The sequence below is a fragment of the Mustelus asterias genome, chromosome 29 (assembly GCF_964213995.1).
Source record: "Mustelus asterias chromosome 29, sMusAst1.hap1.1, whole genome shotgun sequence".
In the NCBI taxonomy this organism is placed as follows: domain Eukaryota; kingdom Metazoa; phylum Chordata; class Chondrichthyes; order Carcharhiniformes; family Triakidae; genus Mustelus; species Mustelus asterias.
Genome location: NC_135829.1, coordinates 8,327,946 through 8,350,214, shown reverse-complemented (window position 1 = coordinate 8,350,214; position 22,269 = coordinate 8,327,946). Strand labels below are relative to the sequence as shown.

At 48.0% G+C, this 22,269-nt stretch overlaps 1 protein-coding gene across 1 annotated transcript in view; it reads left to right on the top strand.

The window, feature by feature from the left end:
- The window catches only part of LOC144480407 (sorbitol dehydrogenase-like), a 59,656-nt gene extending 39,662 nt beyond the window's left edge, over positions 1-19,994 (top strand). The window contains exons 6-10 of the mRNA XM_078199814.1: positions 3,773-3,891; positions 10,229-10,294; positions 12,886-13,064; positions 15,942-16,063; positions 19,641-19,994. Coding sequence (XP_078055940.1) covers positions 3,773-3,891; positions 10,229-10,294; positions 12,886-13,064; positions 15,942-16,063; positions 19,641-19,941 — 787 coding nt within the window. The 3' untranslated portion in view covers positions 19,942-19,994. The remainder of the gene's footprint in view (positions 1-3,772; positions 3,892-10,228; positions 10,295-12,885; positions 13,065-15,941; positions 16,064-19,640) is intronic.
- The last annotated feature ends 2,275 nt before the right edge of the window (positions 19,995-22,269 follow it).

The window sequence follows — 22,269 nt, the reverse complement described above, 5'->3', positions numbered from 1 at the left end:
ACCCTTTCTAGTGCAGTCACATCCTTCCTATAGTGTAGCGACCAGAACTGTACACAGTACTCTAGCTGTGGCCTAACAAGCGTTTTATACAGCTCCGTCATAACCTTCCTGCTCTTGTCTTCTGTGTCTCGGTTAATGAAGGCAAGTATCCCGTATGCTTTCTTAACCAGCTTACAGGTGGCACAGTGGTTAGCACCGCTGCCTCACAGCGCCAGGGACCCGGGTTCGATTCCCGGCTTGGGTCACTGTCTAGTCCTTTCGGGATCTTGTCTGCTTTCTTGCATGTTTGTAGAAACTTGATGTCTGTGTCGATATGCGCGATCTTCTTGGAGATCCTCTCCACTTGGAGCCCGCAGTTTGCGGCGTCGATGGTAGCCATGATGTGGAGATGCCGGCGTTGGACTGGGGTAAACACAGTAAGAAGTCTCACAACACCAGGTTAAAGTCCAACAGGTTTATTTGGTAGCAAATACCATAAGCTTTCGGAGCACAGCTCCTTCGTCAGATGGAGATACCGAAAGGACTACGGATCACGAACCCACTCAGGTCAACCTTTAACACAGACTACGCTGAGAGACTTTGCCGTCGCACCTCTCTCACCCTCCTCAAACACCTCGTACACCAACTCTACAGCAAACGCCGCAGCCTGGAAACCAAGATCGAATCCATATTCTCAACTTGCGCTCAGGACGCAGCTGCGAAACTCTGCCAAGCAGACGAGACAAAGGAACTACACCATCTACATGCACACCAAGAACAGGAAACTTGAGAAACTCGGCATCACCACCAGCAGCAACCAAGCCTCCCCCGGTACCACAGTAGAAAACAGTACCACTGCAGGGAAGTCCATTGTCAACCTATCGGACTACACACTTCAGCCAGATGAAATCGAAGTTCTCAGCCGAGGGCTCAACTTTTGCCCCACCACCAAAATAGACCCCATCAGTCTCGCAGCGGACACAGAGGAATTCATCAGGCGAATGAGGCTGCGGGAGTTCTTCTACAAACCCCAAGAGGCCAACAGCGAACACAGTGAGACAGCTAATGAACCGGAACAGCAGACAGAGAGACCCGCAGTGCAACCGAAGAGGAAAGAGTCGAATTGGACTCCTCCGGAAGGCCGCTGCCCTCGACTTGACATGTATGCCCAAGCCGTCAGGAGGTGCGTCAACACCAAATTCATCAGCCGCACTCACAAGACAGCCCCGAACATCACCCAAGCACAACGCAACGCCATCCACGCTCTCAAGACCAACCGCAACATTGTCATCAAACCAGCAGACAAAGGAGGGGCCATCGTCATACTGAACAGAACGGATTACTGCAAAGAAGTGTACCGACAACTGAACAACGAGGAACACTACAGACAGTTACCCACAGATCCGACCAAAGAACACACCCGTCAACTCAACACTCTGATCAAAACCTTTGATCCGGACCTTCAGAGCACCCTCCGTGCTCTCATCCCACGTACTCCACGCGTTGGAGATCTCTACTGCCTCCCAAAAATACACAAGGCAAACACACCCGGCCGTCCCATCGTTTCAGGAAACGGAACCCTGTGCGAGAACCTCTCCGGCTATGTCGAGGGCATCTTGAAACCCATTGTACAAAGAACCCCCAGCTTTCGTCGCGACACTACGGACTTTCCACAGAAACTCAACACACATGGAGCAGTTGAACCAGGAGCACTCCTCGTCACAATGGATGTCTCGGCACTCTACACCAGCATCCCCCACGATGATGGCATTGCTGCAACGGCCTCAGTGCTCAACGCCAACAACTGCCAGTTTCCAGATGCAATTTTACAACTCATCCGCTTCATCCTGGACCACAATATCTTCACCTTCAACAACCAGTTCTTCATCCAGACACACGGAACAGCCATGGGGACAAAATTCGCACCTCAATATGCCAACATCTTCATGCACAGGTTCGAACAAGACTTCTTCACCGCACAGGATCTTCAACCGATGCTATACACTAGATACATCGATGACATTTTCTCCCTTTGGAGTCATGGTGAGCAATCACTGAAACAACTATATGATGACATCAACAAGTTCCATCCCACCATCAGACTCACCATGGACTACTCTCCAGAATCGGTTGCATTCTTGGACACACGCATCTCCATTAAGGACGGACACCTCAGCACCTCACTGTACCGCAAGCCCACGGATAACCTCACGATGCTCCACTTCTCCAGCTTCCACCCTAAACACGTTAAAGAAGCCATCCCCTAGGGACAAGCCCTCCGAAAACACAGGATCTGCTCGGATGAGGAGGATCGCAACAGACACCTCCAGACGCTGAAAGATGCCCTCATAAGAACAGGATATGGCGCTCGACTCATCGATCAACAGTTCCGACGCGCCACAGCGAAAAACCGCACCGACCTCCTCAGAAGACAAACACGGGACACGGTGGACAGAGTACCCTTCGTCGTCCAGTACTTCCCCGGAGCGGAGAAGCTATGGCATCTCCTCCGGAGCCTTCAACATGTCATTGATGAAGACGAACATCTCGCCAAGGCCATCCCCACACCCCCACTTCTTGCCTTCAAACAACCACGCAACCTCAAACAGACCATTGTCCGCAGCAAACTACCCAGCCTTCAGGAGAACAGTGACCACGACACCACACAACCCTGCCACAGCAACCTCTGCAAGACGTGCCGGATCATCGACACGGATGCCATCATCTCACGTGAGAACACCATCTACCAGGTACACGGTACCTACTCTTGCAACTTGGCCAACGTTGTCTACCTGATACGCTGCAAGAAAGGATGTCCCGAGGCATGGTACATTGGGGAAACCATGCAGACGCTACGACAACGGATGAATGAACACCGCTCGACAATCACCAGGCAAGACTGTTCTCTTCCTGTGGGGGAGCACTTCAGCAGTCACGGGCATTCAGCCTTGGACCTTCAGGTAAGCGTTCTCCAAGGCGGCCTTCACGACACACGACAGCGCAGAGTCGCTGAGCAGAAACTAATAGCCAAGTTCCGCACACATGAGGACGGCCTAAACCGGGATGTTGGATTTATGTCACATTATCAGTAACCCCCACAGCTTGCCTCCTGGACTTGCAGAATTTCACTTGCTGTTCTGTCTGGAGACAATACACATCTCTTTAACCTGTGTTGCATGCTCCCTCCACCCACATTGTCTGTACATTTAAGACCTGGCTGGCTGTAGAGATTTGCATTCTAATCAGTATTCTGTAATTTGTTTTCTGTGTCTGTTTGCACTGTTTGAGAACAGATATCCACTCCATCTGACGAAGGAGCTGTGCTCCGAAAGCTTATGGTATTTGCTACCAAATAAACCTGTTGGACTTTAACCTGGTGTTGTGAGACTTCTTACTAAGATAATCTGCCAGAGGACCGGTGCAGACTCGATGGGCCGAATGGCCTCCTTCTACACTGTAGTGGTTCTATGATTCTACTCTAAAGGAAATGGTTTAGGGGATTGTTAACATTGTAGAAAAGCTTCTGGTTTCTCTCCTGTCACTGTCCGTTAGGACAATATTGCTTCATTAATTGACCAATGCTCTGTAAACGGTGGACACGGGCAGGGTCTCGCGTTGAACGTGGAGGTAGCCAGGGATGAAATTAGCAAACAGATTTCCCCTTGCGATCCCTTTAATATTGTAGCCATTTGGTTTCAGTGGGTCACCGTCTAATCATTTCAGGTGAAACACCAGTAACGACGTGAAAATCTTCTCGCGTAACAAAAACGTTAACAGTTGTGCCATTTTCCAGGCTTCCTGAGTGCGTGGATTACGAGGAAGGTGCACTGATCGAGCCTCTTTCTGTTGGGATACATGCCTGTCGCAGAGGTGAAGTTCGCATGGGCCAGAAAGTCCTCATCCTTGGGGCAGGTAGGCAAGGCAGTTATTTGCCCCTGATTTAAGCAACGACTACATGGGTTCATGAGAAATAGGTTATGTTCTTTTAAGCTGAGATCAAGAAGGAACAAGATTGCGTTGTGGGGATCCCTTGAGTCAGTTGGAAAAAAAAAGAGTTGGAAGGAACCATTAACCCAACATGGGTGAACCAGTTTCAGAAACTCGACAGAAACTCATAAAAGTTTACAGCATGGAAACAGGCCTTTCAGCCCAACTTGTTCATGCCGCCCAGTTTTTCATAAGTTCATAAGATATAGGAGCAGAATTAGGCCATTCGGCCCATCGAGTCAGCTCCGCCATTCGATCATGGCTGATATGCTCCTCATCCCCAGTTTCCTGCCTTCTCCCCATAACCCTTCAACCCATTACCAATTAAAAATCTAACTCCTCCTTAAATTTACTCACTGTCCCAGCATCCACCGCACTTTGGGGCAGCGAATTCCACAGATTCACAACCCTTTGGGAGAAGTAGTTTCTCCTCTACTCTGTTTTAAATTTGCTACCCCTTATCCTAAGACTGTGACCTCTCGTCCTAGAATGCCCCACAAGAGGAAGCATCCGCTCCATGTCTACTTTATCCATGCCTTTTATCATCTTGTATACCTCAATTTGATCTCCACTCATTCTTCTAAATTCCAGAGAGTATAGGCCTAAACTGTTCAACTTTCTTTTACCACCAAGCTAGTCCCAATTGCCCGCATTTGGCCCATATCCCTCTATACCCATCTTACCCATGTAACTGTCTAAATGCCTTTTAAAAGACAAAATTGTACCCGCCTCTACTACTGCCTCTGGCAGCTTGTTCCAGACACTCACCACACACTGTGTGAAAAAATTGCCCCTCTGGACCCTTTTGCATCTCTCTCCTCTCATCTTAAACCTATGCCCCCTAGTTTTAGACTCCCCTACCTTTGGGAAAAGATGTTGACTATCTAGCTGATCTGTGCCCCTCATTATTTTATAGACCTCTAGAAGATCCACCTCTAAGCCTCCTCGATTGGGACTAGTTTAGGGGTTAAAAGAGGGGCGGCATGGACAAATTGGGCCGAAGGGCCTGTTTCCATGCTGTAAACCTCTATGACTCTATGAGAGCAATGAACTGGGCCGAAGATTTCCTGGCCTGCCCCACAGCGGGAATTGTAGCGGGCGAGACCAAAACGTTGGCCGACCATATAAAGGTCCGTTGAGTTTGGATGGGAATTTCTGGTCTTGGTGGGGGCATCCCGCCCGATAGCTCTGGTTGGAGACCTAGCAATGGTGATGATTGGCGGGAATGAATCACTGTTATGTTTTTCATTGGCTTTGTTCCCGTACTTGCTGAGTAATGTTGGCGTTGGCCGTTGATTACACTCTCCACATCGCTCGTTGAGGATTGCCTCCAGATTTAGTTCAATGTGGATGCTCATAATACAAAGAACAAAGAACAAAGAAAATTACAGCACAGGAACAGGCCCTTCGGCCCTCCAAGCCTGCACCAACCATGCTGCCCGACTTAACTAAAACCCCCTACCCTTCCAGGGACCATATCCCTCTATTCCCATCTCAGTCATGTACTTGTCAAGATGCCCCTTAAAAATCACTACTGTATCCGCTTCCACTAGCTCCCCCGGCAATGAGTTCCAGGCACCCACCGCTCTCTGTGTAAAAAATCTGCCTCGTACATCTCTTTTTAAACCTTGCCCCTTGCACCTTAAACCTGTGCCCCCCAGTAATTGACTCTTCCACCCTGGGAAAAAGCTTCTGACTATCCACTCTGCCCATGCCTCTCATAATCTTGTAGACTTCTATCGGGTCGTCCCCTCAACCTCCGTCGCTCCAGTGAGAACGAACCAAGTTTCTCCAATCTCTCCTCATAGCTAATGCCCTCCATACCAGGCAACATCCTGGTAAATCTTTTCTGTACCCTCTCCAAAGCCTCCACATCCTTCTGGTAGTGTGGTGACCAGAATTGAACACTATATTCCAAGTGCGGCCTAACTAAGGTTCTATAAAGCTGCAACACGACTTGCCAATTTTTAATACCCCAGTCGATGAGGGCAAGCATGCCGTATGCCTTCTTGACTACCTCCTCCACCTGCATTGCCACTTTCAGTGACCTGTGTACCTGTACACCCAGATCCCTTTGCCTATCAATAAGGGTTCTGCCATTTACTATAGATTTCCTATCTGCATTAGACCTTCCAAAATGCATTACCTCACATGTGGATAAAACTGGTGGATAATAGAGTTGATTCTACAAACTCTGCTTCTTGGTGACCTATGGGTGGCACAGTGGTTAGCACTGCTGCCTCACAGCGCCAGGGACCCGGGTTCGATTCCCGGCTCGGGTCACTGCCTGTCATGGATGGGCTTTTCCTGATTTTATGCTCTTCCAAGAGTCCATTAACTTGGGTATTAAGACTTTTGAAGGCATACTGAGATCCAAATTGAGACAAATTTAGTCCATAAATTTCAGAGAGACCAGAGGATGGACTCTTAACAAAGATGAGAAGAAATAGGAGAGGAGAGGTCACCCTGTTGGGAGTCTTTTATAGACCTCCTAAAAGTTCTAGAGAGGTTGAGGAAAGGATTGCGGAGTCAATCCTGCTTAGGAGTGAAAGTAATGGGGCAATTGTTATGGGGGATTTTAACTTGACTAATATTGACTGGAATTGTTATAGCTCTAGCTCGTTAGAGGGGTCAGTTTTTGTTCAAAGCGTGCAGGAAGGTTTTTTGACTCAGTATGTAGACAGGCCAACTAGAGGTGAGGCTATATTGGATCTGGTGCTGGGAAATGAGCCAGACCAGGTGCTAGACTTGGAAGTTGGTGTGCATTTTGGTGATAGTGACCACAATTCGGTTACGTTCACCTTAGTGATGGAAAGGGATAGGCATGAACCTCGGGCCAGTGGTTTTAGCTGGGGGAAGGGTAATTATGAGGCTATTAGGAGAGAATTAGGAAACATAGGTTGGACTAGGAGATTACAGGGACTGGGAACGTCCGACATGTGGAGTTTTTTCAAGGAGCAGCTACTGCGAGTCTGTGATAGGTATGTCCCTGTCAGGCAAGGAGGAATTGGTAGGGCTAGGGAACCGTGGTGCACCAAAAAAGTTTATTTGTTGGTTAAAAAGAAAAAGGAGGCTTATGTTCGGATGAGACGTGAGCACTCGGGTAGTGCACTAGAAAGCTTTAGATTGGCTAAGAGGGAGTTGAAGAGCGAGCTTAGAAGGGCTAAAAGGGGACATGAGAAGACTTTGGCGGATAGGGTTAAAGAGAATCCTAAGGCGTTCTATAGGTATGTCAAGAACAGAAGGTTGGTTAGGGCAAGTTTAGGGCCAGTTATAGATGGCAGAGGGAAGTTATGTGTGGAACCGGAGGAGATTGGTGAAGCATTGAACCAATATTTCTCTTCGGTGTTCACGCAAGGGGACATGAATATAGCTGAGGAGGACACTGGGTTGCAGGGGAGTAGAATAGACAGTATTACAGTTGATAAGGAGGATGTGCAGGATATTCTGGAGGGTCTGAAAATAGATAAATCCCCTGGTCCGGATGGGATTTATCCAAGGATTCTCTGGGAGGCAAGAGAAGTGATTGCAGAGCCTCTGGCTCTGATCTTCAGGTCGTCGTTGGCCTCTGGTATAGTACCAGAAGATTGGAGGTTAGCGAATGTTGTCCCATTGTTTAAGAAGGGGAACAGAGACTTCCCCGGGAATTATAGACCGGTGAGTCTCACTTCTGTTGTCGGCAAGATGTTGGAAAAAATTATAAGGGATAGGATTTATAGTTATTTGGAGAGTAATGAATTGATAGGTGATAGTCAGCATGGTTTTGTGGCAGGTAGGTCGTGCCTTACTAACCTTATTGAGTTTTTTGAGAAAGTGACCAAGGAGGTGGATGGGGGCAAGGCAGTGGACGTGGTATATATGGATTTTAGTAAGGCGTTTGATAAGGTTCACCATGGTAGGCTTCTACAGAAAATGCAGATGTATGGGATTGGGGGTGATCTAGGAAATTGGATCAGGAATTGGCTAGCGGATAGGAAACAGAGGGTGGTGGTTGATAGTAAATATTCATCATGGAGTGCGGTTACAAGTGGTGTACCTCAGGGATCTGTTTTGGGGCCACTGCTGTTTGTAATATTTATTAATGATCTGGATGAGGGTATAGTTGGGTGGATTAGCAAATTTGCTGATGACACCAAAGTCGGTGGTGTGGTAGACAGTGAGGAAGGGTGTCGTAGTTTGCAGGAAGACTTAGACAGGTTGCAAAGTTGGGCCGAGAGGTGGCGGATGGAGTTTAATGCGGAGAAGTGTGAGGTAATTCACTTTGGTAGGAATAACAGATGTGTTGAGTATAGGGCTAACGGGAGGACTTTGAATAGTGTGGAGGAGCAGAGGGATCTAGGTGTATGTGTGCATAGATCCCTGAAAGTTGGGAATCAAGTAGATAAGGTTGTTAAGAAGGCATATGGTGTCTTGGCGTTTATTGGTAGGGGGATTGAATTTAGGAGTCGTAGCGTTATGTTGCAACTGTACACAACTCTAGTGCGGCCGCACTTGGAGTACTGTGTGCAGTTCTGGTCCCCACATTACAGGAAGGATGTGGAGGCTTTGGAGAGGGTGCAGAGGAGGTTTACCAGGATGTTGCCTGGTATGGAGGGGAAATCCTATGAGGAGAGGCTGAGGGATTTGGGATTGTTTTCGCTGGAAAGGCGGCGGCTCAGAGGGGATCTTATTGAAACATATAAGATGATTAGAGGTTTAGATAGGGTGGATAGTGATAGCCTTTTTCCTCTGATGGAGAAATCCAGCACGAGGGGGCATGGCTTTAAATTGAGGGGGGGTAGTTATAGAACCGATGTCAGGGGTAGGTTCTTTACCCAGAGGGTGGTGAGGGATTGGAATGCCCTGCCAGCATCAGTTGTAAATGCGCCTAGTTTGGGGGCGTTTAAGAGATCCGTAGATAGGTTCATGGACGAAAAGAAATTGGTTTAGGTTGGAGGGTCACAGTTTTTTTTTAGTTTTTTTTTAACTGGTCGGTGCAACATCGTGGGCCGAAGGGCCTGTTCTGCGCTGTAATGTTCTATGTTCTATGTTCTATGTCTCACAACACCAGGTTAAAGTCCAACAGGTTTATTTGGAATCACGAGCTTTCGGAGCGCTGCCCCTTCATCAGGTGAGTGGAGGGATGGGTTCACAAACACGGCATATATAGACATTGTCTGTACCTGTAAAGACTTGATTACCTGTAAAGAACCATAGAACCATAGAAAATTACAGCATGGAAACAGGCCTTTTGGCCCTTCTTGTCTGTGCCGAACCATTTTTTGCCTAGTCCCACTGACCTAGGACTAAGACTCGCATTCCAATCATTATCTTGCAATTGTGTCTCTGTCTATTTGTGCCCTGTCTGTGAACCCATCTCTCTACTCACCTGATGAAGGAGCGGCGCTCCGAAAGCTCGTGATTCCAAATAAACCTGTTGGACTTTAACCTGGTGCTGTGAGACTTCTTACTGTGCCCACCCCTGTCCAACACCGGCATCTCCACATCATAACAAAGATAAGCAAAAGGACCATAATAGGCTAAAATGTTCATGGGATAGTTGGATTGAATAGAGAAATTTAGGGCGGCACAGTGGCACAGTGGCTAGCACTGCTGCCTCACAGCGCCAGGGACCCGGGTTCGATTCCTGGCTACTCCTGTGGCATTGCCAGTCAGTCACGGTATCCCATGATGGGATGATGCTCATGTTAACGCTGAGTTTAATGGTCGAATGGAGTAACTAAAACATACACCAGATTAGTGTATGATTAAAAATGGTAGCATTCTCCTTGTCTAGACACAGTCAAATTATCAGTTGTCAATGTTATCCTGCTACCGGCACAGTGGTTAACACTGCTGCCTCACAGCGCCAGAGACCCAGGTTCAATTCCTGGCTTGGATCACTGTCTGTGTGGAGTTTGCACGTTCCCCTCCCCGTGTCTGCGTGGGTTTCTTCCGGTGCCTCGGTTTCCTCCCACAGTCCAAAAGTGTGCAGGTTAGGCTGATTGGCCATTCTAAATTGCTCCTTAGTGTTAGGGGGATATCAGGGGGATTAGTAGGGTAAATATGTGGGATAGGGTCTGGGTGGATTGTTGTCGGTGCAGGCTTGATGGGCCGAATGGCCTCCTTCTGCACCGTAGGTATTGTATGATTCTTGTATGATTCATAGCAATGTTAATGTAAGCCTGCTTGTGACACAAACAAAAAAATAAATAAGGATTCAACTATTTGCATTAACAATGCAATCCTGTGCTTATGATCTAACTTTCAACCTTTCATCTAGGGACAATTGGACTTATGAATGTGCTTGTTGCCAAGTCTATGGGAGCCAACCCAATTATAGTTGTTGGTAAGGATACTTTTGTGTCATTTTTTCCAACATGTTTCTGGCTCAGATGAGCAAATTTTACGTTTTTTTGGCTTGTCTTCTGATGTTATGTTTTGGTGAAGCAATAAGATGCCTTTAGTATTCATTCATGAGATGTGGGCATCATTGGCTAGGCCTTAGCATTTATTGCCCTTATTGCCCCTCACGGATTACATGTCAGGAATGCTTTGTTACAGCTTAATTCACCAGTTCGTTCACTGCTTACCCCCTGAAGCCAAACTAACGTTAGCCCCTCTGAAGAGATTTTACATCATTTGCATTTTTTTTTAAGCGACTGGTTTGACCTCTGGATATTTACAGAAACGAGACTTTGTACCTTCCACATCAGGGCAGGTGAATGTCTCCGGGGTCTATGAGTCCAGTATTCTCTCTGTGTGTCCATTCCGTGTATCGATCATTCTGCGGACTAACTGGATCTTGAATCTACAAATGAGGCCAGGTTTTACCCCCATGTTTTCATAAAGTATGGCACGATGCCATGAACTTTGCAACCTGACATCATCCCACCAGTCAGACAAATATAGATAGCGAGCGGACGGTAAAATTGCAAGCCCGTCCGCCCAGTTGGAAAAACAGACGATTAGCAAGCTGCTGAACTTGTTTAAAAAGTCAATCGACTGCAATTTCCCATCGACCCACTCCGTCATCCACCATGGGATGGGAAAACCATTGGGAAAACCATGTCTGCATGTGTTTTCCTCACAGCGCCAGGGACCCGGGTTTGATTCCCGGCTTGGGTCACTGTCTGTGCGGAGTCTGCACGTTCTCCCCGTGTCTGCGTGGGTTTCCTCCGGATGCTCCGGTCTCCTCCCACAGTCCGAAAAGACGCATTGGCCGTGCTAAATTCTCCCATCTGAACAGGCGCCGGAGTGTGGCGACTAGGGGATTTTCACAGTAACTTCGTTGCAGTGTTAATGTAAGCCTACTTGTGACACTGATAAATAAACTAAAGTTTTAAAGTTCAGGCTTACTGTATTATAGAATCATAGAACCCCTACAGTGCAGAAGGAGGCCATTCAGCCCATCGAGTCTGCATCCTACTCTAGGCTTTATCCACCCCATCATCAAATTGCTACCAGGTCAGAGTGGGCGGGATCCCAGAGGGAATTCTGTTCATGCAATTTCATGCTAACGCCTACTCAAATGTGGGTGGGGGGGGAGTGGGGGGGTTGGGCAGTGGGGTTGCTGAGTGAAAGATTCGAGTATGGGTGGGGATTTGCAGTTGAGGCCACCATCAGATCAGTCATGAAGTCATGATCTTATGGAATGGCAAAGCAGGCTCGAGAGGTTAAACGGCCAACTCCCCCTTCCTTATGTTCCTCTTCTGAATCGGTATCGATTGCTGTTAATTAACTTCTAACTCATTGATATTTGGGTATCATGTGCACAATTATCTTTATTACTGTCCGGTCTCCCTTACCTTAGAAAACTTTACGTGGTAGGGGAGTCTAAAACTAGAGGGCATAGGTTTAAGGTGAGAGGGGAGAGATACAAAAGAGTCCAGAGAGGCAATTTTCTCACACTGAGGGTGGTGAGTGTCTGGAACAAGCTGCCAGAGGTAGTAGCAGAGGCGGGTACAATTTTGTCTTTTAAAAAGCATTTAGATAATTACATGGGTATGATGAGTATAGAGGGATATGGGCCAAATGCGGGCAATTGGGGTTAGTTTAGGGGTTTAAAAAAAAGGCGGCATGGACAAGTTGGGCTGAAGGGCCTGTTTCCATGCTGTAAACCTCTATGACTCTCTGACTCTATGGTGTAGTTTAAAGGAAAGTAAATTCATTTTTATTGGCTGTATTGGTGTCTCTCTAGGGAGTATTCATAGTGTGTGGAAGAATTAGGGTGGCATGATGACACAGTGATTAGCACTGCTGTCTCACAGCACCAGGACCCAGGTTAGATTCTAGCCTTGGATGACTGTCTGTGTGGAGTTGACAGATTCTCTCCGTGTCTGCGTGGGTTTCCTCAGGTGCTCCAGTTTCCTCCCCAAAGTCCAAAGATGTGTAGCTTAGGTGGATTGGCCATGCTAAATTGCCCCTTAGTGTCCAAAGATGTGCAGGTTAGATGGATTGACCATGCTAAATTGCCCCTTAGTGTCTCAAGATGCGTAGGTTAGGTGGATTGGCCATGCTAAATTGCTCCCTAGTGTCCCAAGATGTGCAGGTTAGGTGGATTGGCCATGCTAAATTGCTCCTTAGTGTCCCAAGGTGTGCAGGTTAGGTGGATTGGCCATGCTAAATTGCTCCTTAGTGTACAAAGATGTGCAGGTTAGGTTGATTGGCCATGCTAAATTGCCCCTTATTGACCAAAGATGTGCGGATTAGGTGGATTAGCGCCGTGGTAAATACATCAGGTTACGGGGATGGGCCTCGGTGGGATTGTTGTCGGTGCAGGCTCGATGGGCCGAATGGCCTCCTTCGGCGCTGTAGGGATTCTAATTTTACTGATCATTATAAATGTTCCCGTGATTAAAGACCTACATTTATTTTGAACCTTCCGCTGCAGATTTATCTCTAAGCGTTTGAGATCTTGTTGCTTTCGTTCTATTTCAGACTTGGTGCAGGAGCGATTGGACATGGCAAAGTGCATGGGTGCCCACTGTATCTGTAAGATGGAGAAGAACACATGTCCAAGAGAGATGGCATCGAAGGTGAAGGCTGCTCTTTGTGGCATGCCAGAAGTAACAATTGAATGCACTGGGGCAGAGCAGTGTGTGCAGACGGGTATCTATGTAAGTGTTGACTGATGTTTGGTCAAATGTTTTGTGGTCTGCTGCTTTTGCACCATGAGTTAGTTACGGATCACCATCCATTTTATTGATAAGGCCGCATTTCTTGCCCAACCCCTTGTAGTCCTAAGTGGAGCTAAGGGTGGTCAACATGTACAGGACTGGACATACATTTAGACCACTGAGATCAAGGCAAAAATACTGCAGATGCTGGAATCTGAAACAAAAACAGAAAATGCTGGAAAATCCCAGCAGGTCTGACAGCATCCGTAGGGAGAGAATAGAGCCAACGTTTCGAGTCTGGATGACCCTTCGTCAGAACAGATGCGGCAGGGGCGAAGGAACTGAGAAAATGGGATGGAGTCCGTACACGATGTTGGGTGTGTGAAGAGCTGTAGTCAAGGTGGCTGCGGGAGTCGGTGGGCTTGTAATGGACACTGGTGGACAGTCTGTCACCAGAAGTGGAGACAGAGAGGTCAAGGAAGGGAAGAGAGATGTCAGAGATGGGCCATGTGAAGGTGATAGAGAGGTGGAAATTGGAAGCGAAATTGATCAATTTTTCCAGGTCCAGATGACAGCATGAAGCGGCACCGAAACAGTCATCAATGTATCCTTGAAAGAGGTTTGTGTGGGGGCTGGAGTAGGACTAGTTCTTTGGCATCATCAGAGCAGATGTGGCGGAGGCGAAGGAATTAAGAGAAAGGGATCGAGTCCTTACAGGATGTGATGAAAGGTCACCCAGACTCGAAACGTTGGCTCTATTCTCTCTCCACGGATGCTGTCAGACCTGCTGAGATTTTCCAGCATTTTCTGCTTTTGATACATTTAGACCACTAGGGTTGGCATGTTTCTCTCCATGTCAGCGTAGGTTTCCTCCGGGTGCTCCGGTTTCCTCCCGCAGTCCAAAGATGTGCAGGTTAGGTGGATTGGCCATGCTAAATTGCCCCTTAGTGTCCAGAGATGTGCAGGTTAGGTGGATTGGCCATGCTAAATTGTCCCTTAGTGTCCAAAGATGTGCAGGTTAGGTGGATTGGCCATGCTAAATTGTCCCTTAGTGTCCAAAGATGTGCAAGTTAGGTTGATTGGCCATGATAAATTGTCCCTTAGTGTCCAAAGATGTGCAGGTTAGGTGGATTGGTTATGCTAATTTGCCCCTTATTGTCCAAAGATGTGCAGGTTAGGTGGATTGGCCATGCTAAATTGCCCCTTAGTGTCCAAAGATGTGCAGGATAGGTGGACTGGCTATGCTAATTTGCCCTTTAGTATCCAAAGATGTGCAGGTTCGGTGGATTGGCCATGCTAAATTGTCCCTTAGTATCCAAAGATATGCAGGATAGGTGGATTGGCCATGCTAAATTGTCCCTTAGTGTCCAAAGATGTGCAAGTTAGGTTGATTGGCCATGATAAATTGTCCCTTAGTGTCCAAAGATGTGCAGGTTAGGTGGATTGGTTATGCTAATTTGCCCCTTATTGTCCAAAGATGTGCAGGTTAGGTGGATTGGCCATGCTAAATTGCCCCTTAGTGTCCAAAGATGTGCAGGATAGGTGGACTGGCTATGCTAATTTGCCCTTTAGTATCCAAAGATGTGCAGGTTCGGTGGATTGGCCATGCTAAATTGCCCCTTAGTATCCAAAGATATGCAGGATAGGTGGATTGGCTATGCTAATTTTCCCCTTATTGTCCAAAGATGTGCAGGTTAGGTGGATTGGCCATGCTAAATAAATTGCCCCTTAGTATCCAAAGATGTGCACGTTAGGTGGATGGGCCCTGCTAAATTGCCCCTTAGTGTCCCATTAGCCATAGTAAATGTGCGGGGTTATGGGGATAGGGTGGGGGAGAGAGCCTGGGTAAGATAACCGGCCAATGTCAGAGAATCAGTACAGACGCCATGGGCTAAATGGCCTTTTCTGCATTTCCAGGATTCTATTTTCCCTTCTGTAAAGGAGGTTTGCGAAAGCAGCTTGGGTTTTTTTAAAATGACAATACGTTAGATATCCTCATCATTTTTCCAGCGGCAACCGAGAGATTATTGAGACTTATTGCAAAATCCCCACCCACGCCTGCGAATCCCCTGGCCCCAAGACCACCCCATGGGGAGGAGAAGCACCCAAGAAGGAGCTGAACATCCGGCGTGTTTCATTGCTGAGAGCAAGCGGACCCCAGCGAAAGAAGTGTGTGGCAACCCGGGTACCTCACCCACTTGCCCCTCTGGCTACCATCTGCCCTATGCCCCCCCCCCCGGTGAGAGAGACTGTGAAGTGAATGGGCATTTCCAACAATTTAGTCAGTTCATGGAACGGAATTCTCCCATCTGGGACTAAGTCCCATGATGGGAGCGACGGGGAGGGGGAGCATTTAAGAGTCAATCTCATTGCTGTGGATCTCGAGTCACATGTAGGCCAGACCGGCCAATGGTGGCAGATTTCTATTTTATGTTTTGTTAGTGTCACAAGGAGGCTTACATTAACGCTGCAATGAAGTTACTGTGAAAATCTCCTAGTCGCCACACTCTGGCGCCTGTTCGGGTACACTGAGGGAGAATTTAGCACGGCCAATGCACCCTAACCAGCACATCTTTCGGACTGTGGGAGGAAACCGGAGCACCCGGAGGAAACCCACGCAGACACGGGGAGAACGTGCACACAGACAGTGACCCAAGCCGGGAATCGAACACGGGTCCCTGGCGCTGTGAGGCAGCAGCGCTAAACCACTGTGCCACCGTCTTGCAAGAGAGCACTAAATGGCGATTTTGCTGCACTTAAACCAAATTATTTGGTACTTCAGTCATCAGGAAATGAATGGATAATGTTTGATGCTCCTTGAAGATGCATTTATAATTAAGAAGTTTGACTTTCCCCTGTTTGTCTCCTGTTTTTTAGGCTACCAAGTCTGGCGGAGTTTTGGTCCTGATTGGAATGGGTAACACAAATACCAGCGCCCCCCTGATCAACGCAATATCCCGAGAGTTGGACATCCGTGGGATTTTCCGATACTGTAACACGTAAGTGGCAAGGGCAACGTGGGCAAATTTACAGCAAAAGACAGTTGGTCCCAGAACTTTTGCCCGCTCGCCTGTGGATGTTGTTTCATGGCATAATGTGGGAATTATTCCGGGTGGTGGAGAGAGGGATAGCCTGCAAAGAGCTCTCCGTCGCCTCCTTCAGGTAAGGCCCCACCATGTGAAGGGTCAGTGGGGCACAGAAGTGGCCAGCAACAGGCCGTCTCCAGGGTCAGAGAACTCGGGGACAGAGGCCTGGCAGTCGGAGGTAGCCATGATGTGGAGATGCCGGCGTTGGACTGGGGTAAACACAGTAAGAAGTTTAACAACACCAGGTTAACCATTATTCATGTAAATTGAGTCTGTGTCTTTATAAGCTCTGTTTGTGAACAGAATTCCCACTCACCTGAAGAAGGGGCTCAGAGCCTCGAAAGCTTGTGTGGCTTTTGCTACCAAATAAACCTGTTGGACTTTAACCTGGTGTTGTTAAACTTCTTACTGTGTCGGAGGTAGCGCCAGTGGAAGAGGCAATGCCAGCTGTTGGCAATGTCCTCCATGGGTGGAATTAAGCTCCCACCCAACACCATCTACTCTGATTAAATATCATTCCCACCTCCGAGTTCGCCTCGAGAGAGGGCAATAAAGTTGCAATGAGGTTATTGTGAAAATCCCCGAGTCGCCACATTCCATGAACAGTAAAAATAGTAAAAGGGGCGGCACAGTGGCACAGTGGTTAGCACTGCTGCCTCACAGCTCCAGAGACCCGGGTCCAATTCCTGGTCTCAGGTCACTGTCTGTTTGGAGTTTGCATGTTCTCCCCATTTCTGTGTGTGTTTCCTCCGGGTGCTCCGGTTTCCTCCCACAGTCTAAAGAAGTGCGGGTTAGGTTGCTTGGCCATGCTAAGTTGCCCATAGCGTCCCGGGATGTGTAGGTTAGAGGGATTAGCGGGGTGAATTTGTGTGGATGGGGCATAGGGTGGGATTGTTGTTGGTGCAGACTCGATGGGCCAAATGGCTTCCTTCTGCACTGTAGGGTTTCTATGATTTCTATGAGTATGTTCTTGTCTGTGCAAGAAGCAATAATTTCCACCATATACTAATACATGTGACAATAAAAGCAAGACGGCACTCAATATTTCCTCGACTTCAGTGAGTGTAAAGGCAAGCAGGCACCACTAGGAGGTGCCACCCTCCACGGTTGCCAACGCTCTCGCCCAGGGCCTAGTAGCGGGTGGAAGAGGAGTGCAGACACCTCGCAGTGGAAAGAAACATCTTTCCTACACCTCAACCATGCAAGGGATATGACTCTGGAATCCAAGCCAGATAGTACAACAGGATTTAAGCTGTGAGACGATGAACGTTGATTTATCCCAAGATGTTTGGGCTTTGGCGCAATGATATGCCAAAAAAAAATACAATTAAATGAGAGGCCTGGATTGGCCATTATTGAACAGGAGGAGGATAAATGCTGCCAATTTTGTATCTGTCTGTCACATAGATCCATCTTGAAAATAGTGCTTCCGTTCATTGTTAATGAACCCAAACAGAATCATTGTCAGACCGTGTTCCATAATATTCAAATTTACCCAACCCTTAAAAGAGGCCACCTCTCAGAAGCTTAAAGGAAAATTTGGCAAGAAGGGTGGCATGTCCTGATGGTGCCGACTTGCCTTTTCACCCATTGAAATCCAGGAAATATTGGGTGTGATTTTACCGTCCCGCCTGCCACGGGAATCGTAGCAGGCAGGACACGGACTATGCAAAGGTCCTTTGACCTCGGGCGGGATTTTCCAGCCTTGCGGCGAGTGCGGACGGAAAATCCCGCACACTGAGTGCAGTCTCGCTCCCAACTTTCCTTTTCCTGCCCTTTATCCAGGTTGTACAGATAAAAACCTCCAAGTCTAATTTCCACCTCAGTCACCTTGGAGGACTGATTTGATCAGTTAACTCTTTATCTGATTACAAAAGTCATAGAAACTAGAAGCAGGAGTGGTCCATTCGGCCCTTCGAGCCTGCTCCCCCATTCATTATGAACATGGCTGGTCGTCAAATTTAATATACTGATCCCCCACTTCCCACATATCCCTTGATCCCTTCGGCGCCAAGAGCTATATCTAATACTTTCTTGAAATCACAAAGCTTTTTGGCCTCAACTACTTTCTGTGGTAGTGAATTCCACACATTCACCACTCTCTTGGTGAAGAAATTTCTCCTCACCTCAGTTCCAAAAGATTTACCCCTTATCCTCAAATTATGACCCCTAGTCTGGGCTCCCCCACCATCGGGAACATTCTTTCCGAATCTACCGTTAGAATTTTATAAGTTTCTGTGAGATCCCCTCTCACTCTTCTAAACTCCAATAAATACAATCCTAACTGACTTAGTCTCCCCTCATATGGTTGACCTGCCATCCCAGGAATTCCACCCCCTGCCCTAGCCCCGTAACCCATTTACATAGCTAATTTACATAGCTAATTTACATAGCTAATCCATCTAACCTTGGGATACTAAGGGGCAGTTTAGCATGGCCAATCCACGTTTCCCGCACATCTTGGGACACTAAGGGGCAATTTAGCACGGCCAACCCACCTAACCAGCATGTCTTTCGGACTGTGGGAGGAAACCGGAGCACCCGGAGGAAACCCAAGCAGACACGGGGAGAACATGCAGACTCTGCACAGACAGTGACCCAAGGCCGGAATCGAACCCGGGTCCCTGGTGCTGTGAGGCAGCAGTGCTAACCACTGTGCCACCGTGCCACCCAGGAGAATATCACACAGTTACATAGTTTGTAGAAATTTCTCGGCTCTGGTAAATTGATGTGGGATTCTAGATGGGATGAGTATACATTTTAATGTTTAAAGTTATTATTTTAAAGTTTATTTATTAGTGTCACAAGTCGGCTTACATTAACACTGTCCTGGAGTTACTGTGAAACTCCCCTAGTCGCCACACTCCGGCGCCTGTTCGGGTACACTGAGGGAGAATTTAGCACGGCCAATGCACCTAACCCGCACATCTTTGGGTCTGTGGGAGGAAACTGGAGCACCCGGAGGAAAGCCACGCAGACACGGGGAGAATGTGCAGACTCCGCACAGACAGTGAACCGAGCTGGGGATTGAACCCGGATCGACACAAGGGGAGTACGGTGGCGTAAGGGCAATATCACTGGATTCAAAGTAGAATCCGACAGTGCAGAATGAGACCATTCGGCCCATCGAGTCTACACCCGACTACAATCCCACCCAGGCCCTATTCCCGTAACGCCACTTATCTAACCTACAAATCTCCCTGATACTACAGGGCAATTTAGCACGGCCAATCAACCTAACCTGCACACCTTTGGGACTGTGGGAGGAAACCGGAGCACCCGGAGGAAACCCACGCAGACACGGGGGAGAACGTGCAAACTCCACACAGACAGTGACCCAAGCCGGGAATCGAACCCGGGTCCCTGGCGCTGTGAGGCAGCAGTGCTGTAAATGGACTAGTGCATGCATTTAAAAGGTCCCTGCTTGTCGCGATTGTCGGGTACTGGGAGCGCTGTGGGAATTGCTAACATGTTTTTGTCACTGCTTTAGATGGCCCACAGCAATTAACATGCTGGCTTCAAAGATGATAGATGTGAAACCTCTGGTCACCCATCGCTTCCCCCTGGAGCAGGCCATCGAAGCGTTCGAGTTGGTGAAGAAAGGTGCAGCACTCAAGGTGATTGTGCAGTGCGAGGAGCAAGAGAAAAAAGAGGAACCGCAGGCAAAGACACTCGAACAGTGCCAGCAGCAGTGTCAACAGTTGCTGCAACAGTGCCAGCAACAATGCCAACAGCTGCAGAAAGACCAGAAGGAACACTGTGGGCGCACCGGTGGCAGTGGTCACTCCTGAGCTGGTTTGTGCTTCTTGGTCTTGCCCGCAGACCCTCGCGCGCTGTGTTTACACCAAACATCTGTCCCAAGCTTGTAATAAACACACTGAACGATAGATAACATTTGTACGTTTCTTATCTGGCAAAGTTTCATTATTGCTTGAGTGGGGGGGGGGGGGTGGGGGATCTGACTGGCTCGTCATGCTTGGTGGCAAGATGTTAAGATCATGAGAGAGGCTAAAACCGGGTTCGCACCAGGGGTGGCAGGGGCGATATACAGAGTGTTGGGGTGGGGGGGGGCGATTGGCTGGGAGGGTCAGCCGTCAGTCAGGGGGGTTGGCAATATCCAAGGGGGGAACGGGCTGACAGATTTTCAGTGTTCCGAGCATTGCACGGAACAGAGAGATCTGCTCATGCACGATAACGCCCTCTAGTGTGAGCAGCTGGCTTTCCAACGAGCAGTGACTCCTTCCACTCGCCCTCCTGGCATGAATCACATTTTGCACTAAGTGCCACAAGATTGTGTTTGAATGCTCGCTGGGTGCGATTCTCTCCAGTTTTCATGTCCATTTGGCACTTGGAATTTATTTGGTAACATCGCCCTCTCGATTTCCTCCAGCACCCTGGTCCAGTCCCATTTGTAGATGCAAGGTACAATTAGGGTCCCCGTGTGTTCTGATTGCTGCTCTGGAGAGCTATGTTACAACAGCTTGCTTTTATAAAGTGTCTTTATTGTAAAATGTCCCAAGGCACTTCACAGAAGAAAAACAAACAAAAATTAATACTGAAACAAGGAATAGGGCACTGTGCCTACGCCTAATTATACTCCAGAAAAAAATGAAGATTTTTTTTGTGCATTCATGGGACATGAGTGTTGCTGGCTGGCCAGCATTTCCTGCCATTCCCTAGTTGCCCTTGGAGGGCCACACAGCGCCAGGGACCTGGGTTCGATTTGGCCTTGGCTGACTGTCTGCATGAAGTTTGTACATTCACCCCATGTCTGCGTGGGTTTCCTCCGGGTGCTCTGGTTTCCTCCCACAGTCCAAAGATGTGCGGGTTAGCTGGATTGGCCATGCTAACTTGCCCCTTAGTGTCCCAAGATGTGTGGGTTCGGTTGATTGGACACTAAGGGGCAATTTAGCATGGCCAATCAACCTAACCTGCACAACGTTGGACACTAAGGAGCAATTGTGCATGGCCAATCCACCTAATCTGTACATCTTTGGACACTAAGGGGTAATTTAGCATGGCCAATCCACCTAACCTACACATCTTTAGACACTAAGGGGCAATTTACCATGGCCAAAGATGTGCAGGTTAGGTGAATTGAGTATCCAAAATTGCTCCTTAGTGTCCAAAGTTGTGCAGGTTCGGTGGATTGGCCATGCTAAATGGCCCCTTAGTGTCCAATGATGTGCAGTAAGGTTGATTGGCCATGGTAAATTGCCCCTAAGTGTCCAATGATGTGTAGGTTAGTGGATTGACCATACAAAATTGTTCCTTAGTGTCCCAAGATCTGCAGGTTAAGTGGATTGACCATGCTAAATTGCCCTTAGTGTCAAGGAGATTAGCAAGATAAGTAAGTGGGGTTACGGGATAGGGCCTGGGCAGGATTGTGGTTGGTGCAGGCTCGATGGGCCTAATGGCCTCCTTTTGCACTGTAGGGATTCTATGATTAATTATTTTTTTAATTTCTAACTACTTTGGTCTCCCCTGGCCCCTTCCCCTCCTTCACTTGAAAGACCCTGAGTGATGGTCTTGATTTAGCTCCTCAAGGTTGCTGATTAAGAATCTCTTTGAGATTCTACAGGATTGATCAGTGTGAAATCTGGAAATGTCACATTACACAGTGCCTGTGATTTAATGCACTGCCGTCTGTCAAAAAAAGGACACCAGCTTCACTGGCCTCTTGGTGTTCGGGAAGGTGCGTTTTGGAAAAGTATATAGTTCGTGTTAATTTTCCTGAAACCAGAGATTAAAAAGATTACAAAAGCAGGGAAGTCATGATGGAGTTGTATAGACCTTTGGTGAGGCCACAGCTGGAGTACGGTGCGCGATTCTGGTCGCCACATTATAGGAAGGACGTGAACGCAGTGGAAGGGGTGCAGAGGAGACTCACCAGGATGCTGCCTGGGATGGAACATTTAAGTTATGGAGAGAGGTTGGATAGGCTTGGGTTGTTTTCTCTGGAGCAGAGAAGACTGAGGGGCGACCTGATTGAGGTGTTCAAGATTATGAGGGACACGGACAGGGTGGATAGGGAGCAGCTGTTCCCCTTAGTTGAAGGGTCAGTCACGAGGGGACACAAGTTAAAAGTGAGGGGTGGGAGGTTTAGGGGGGATTTGAGG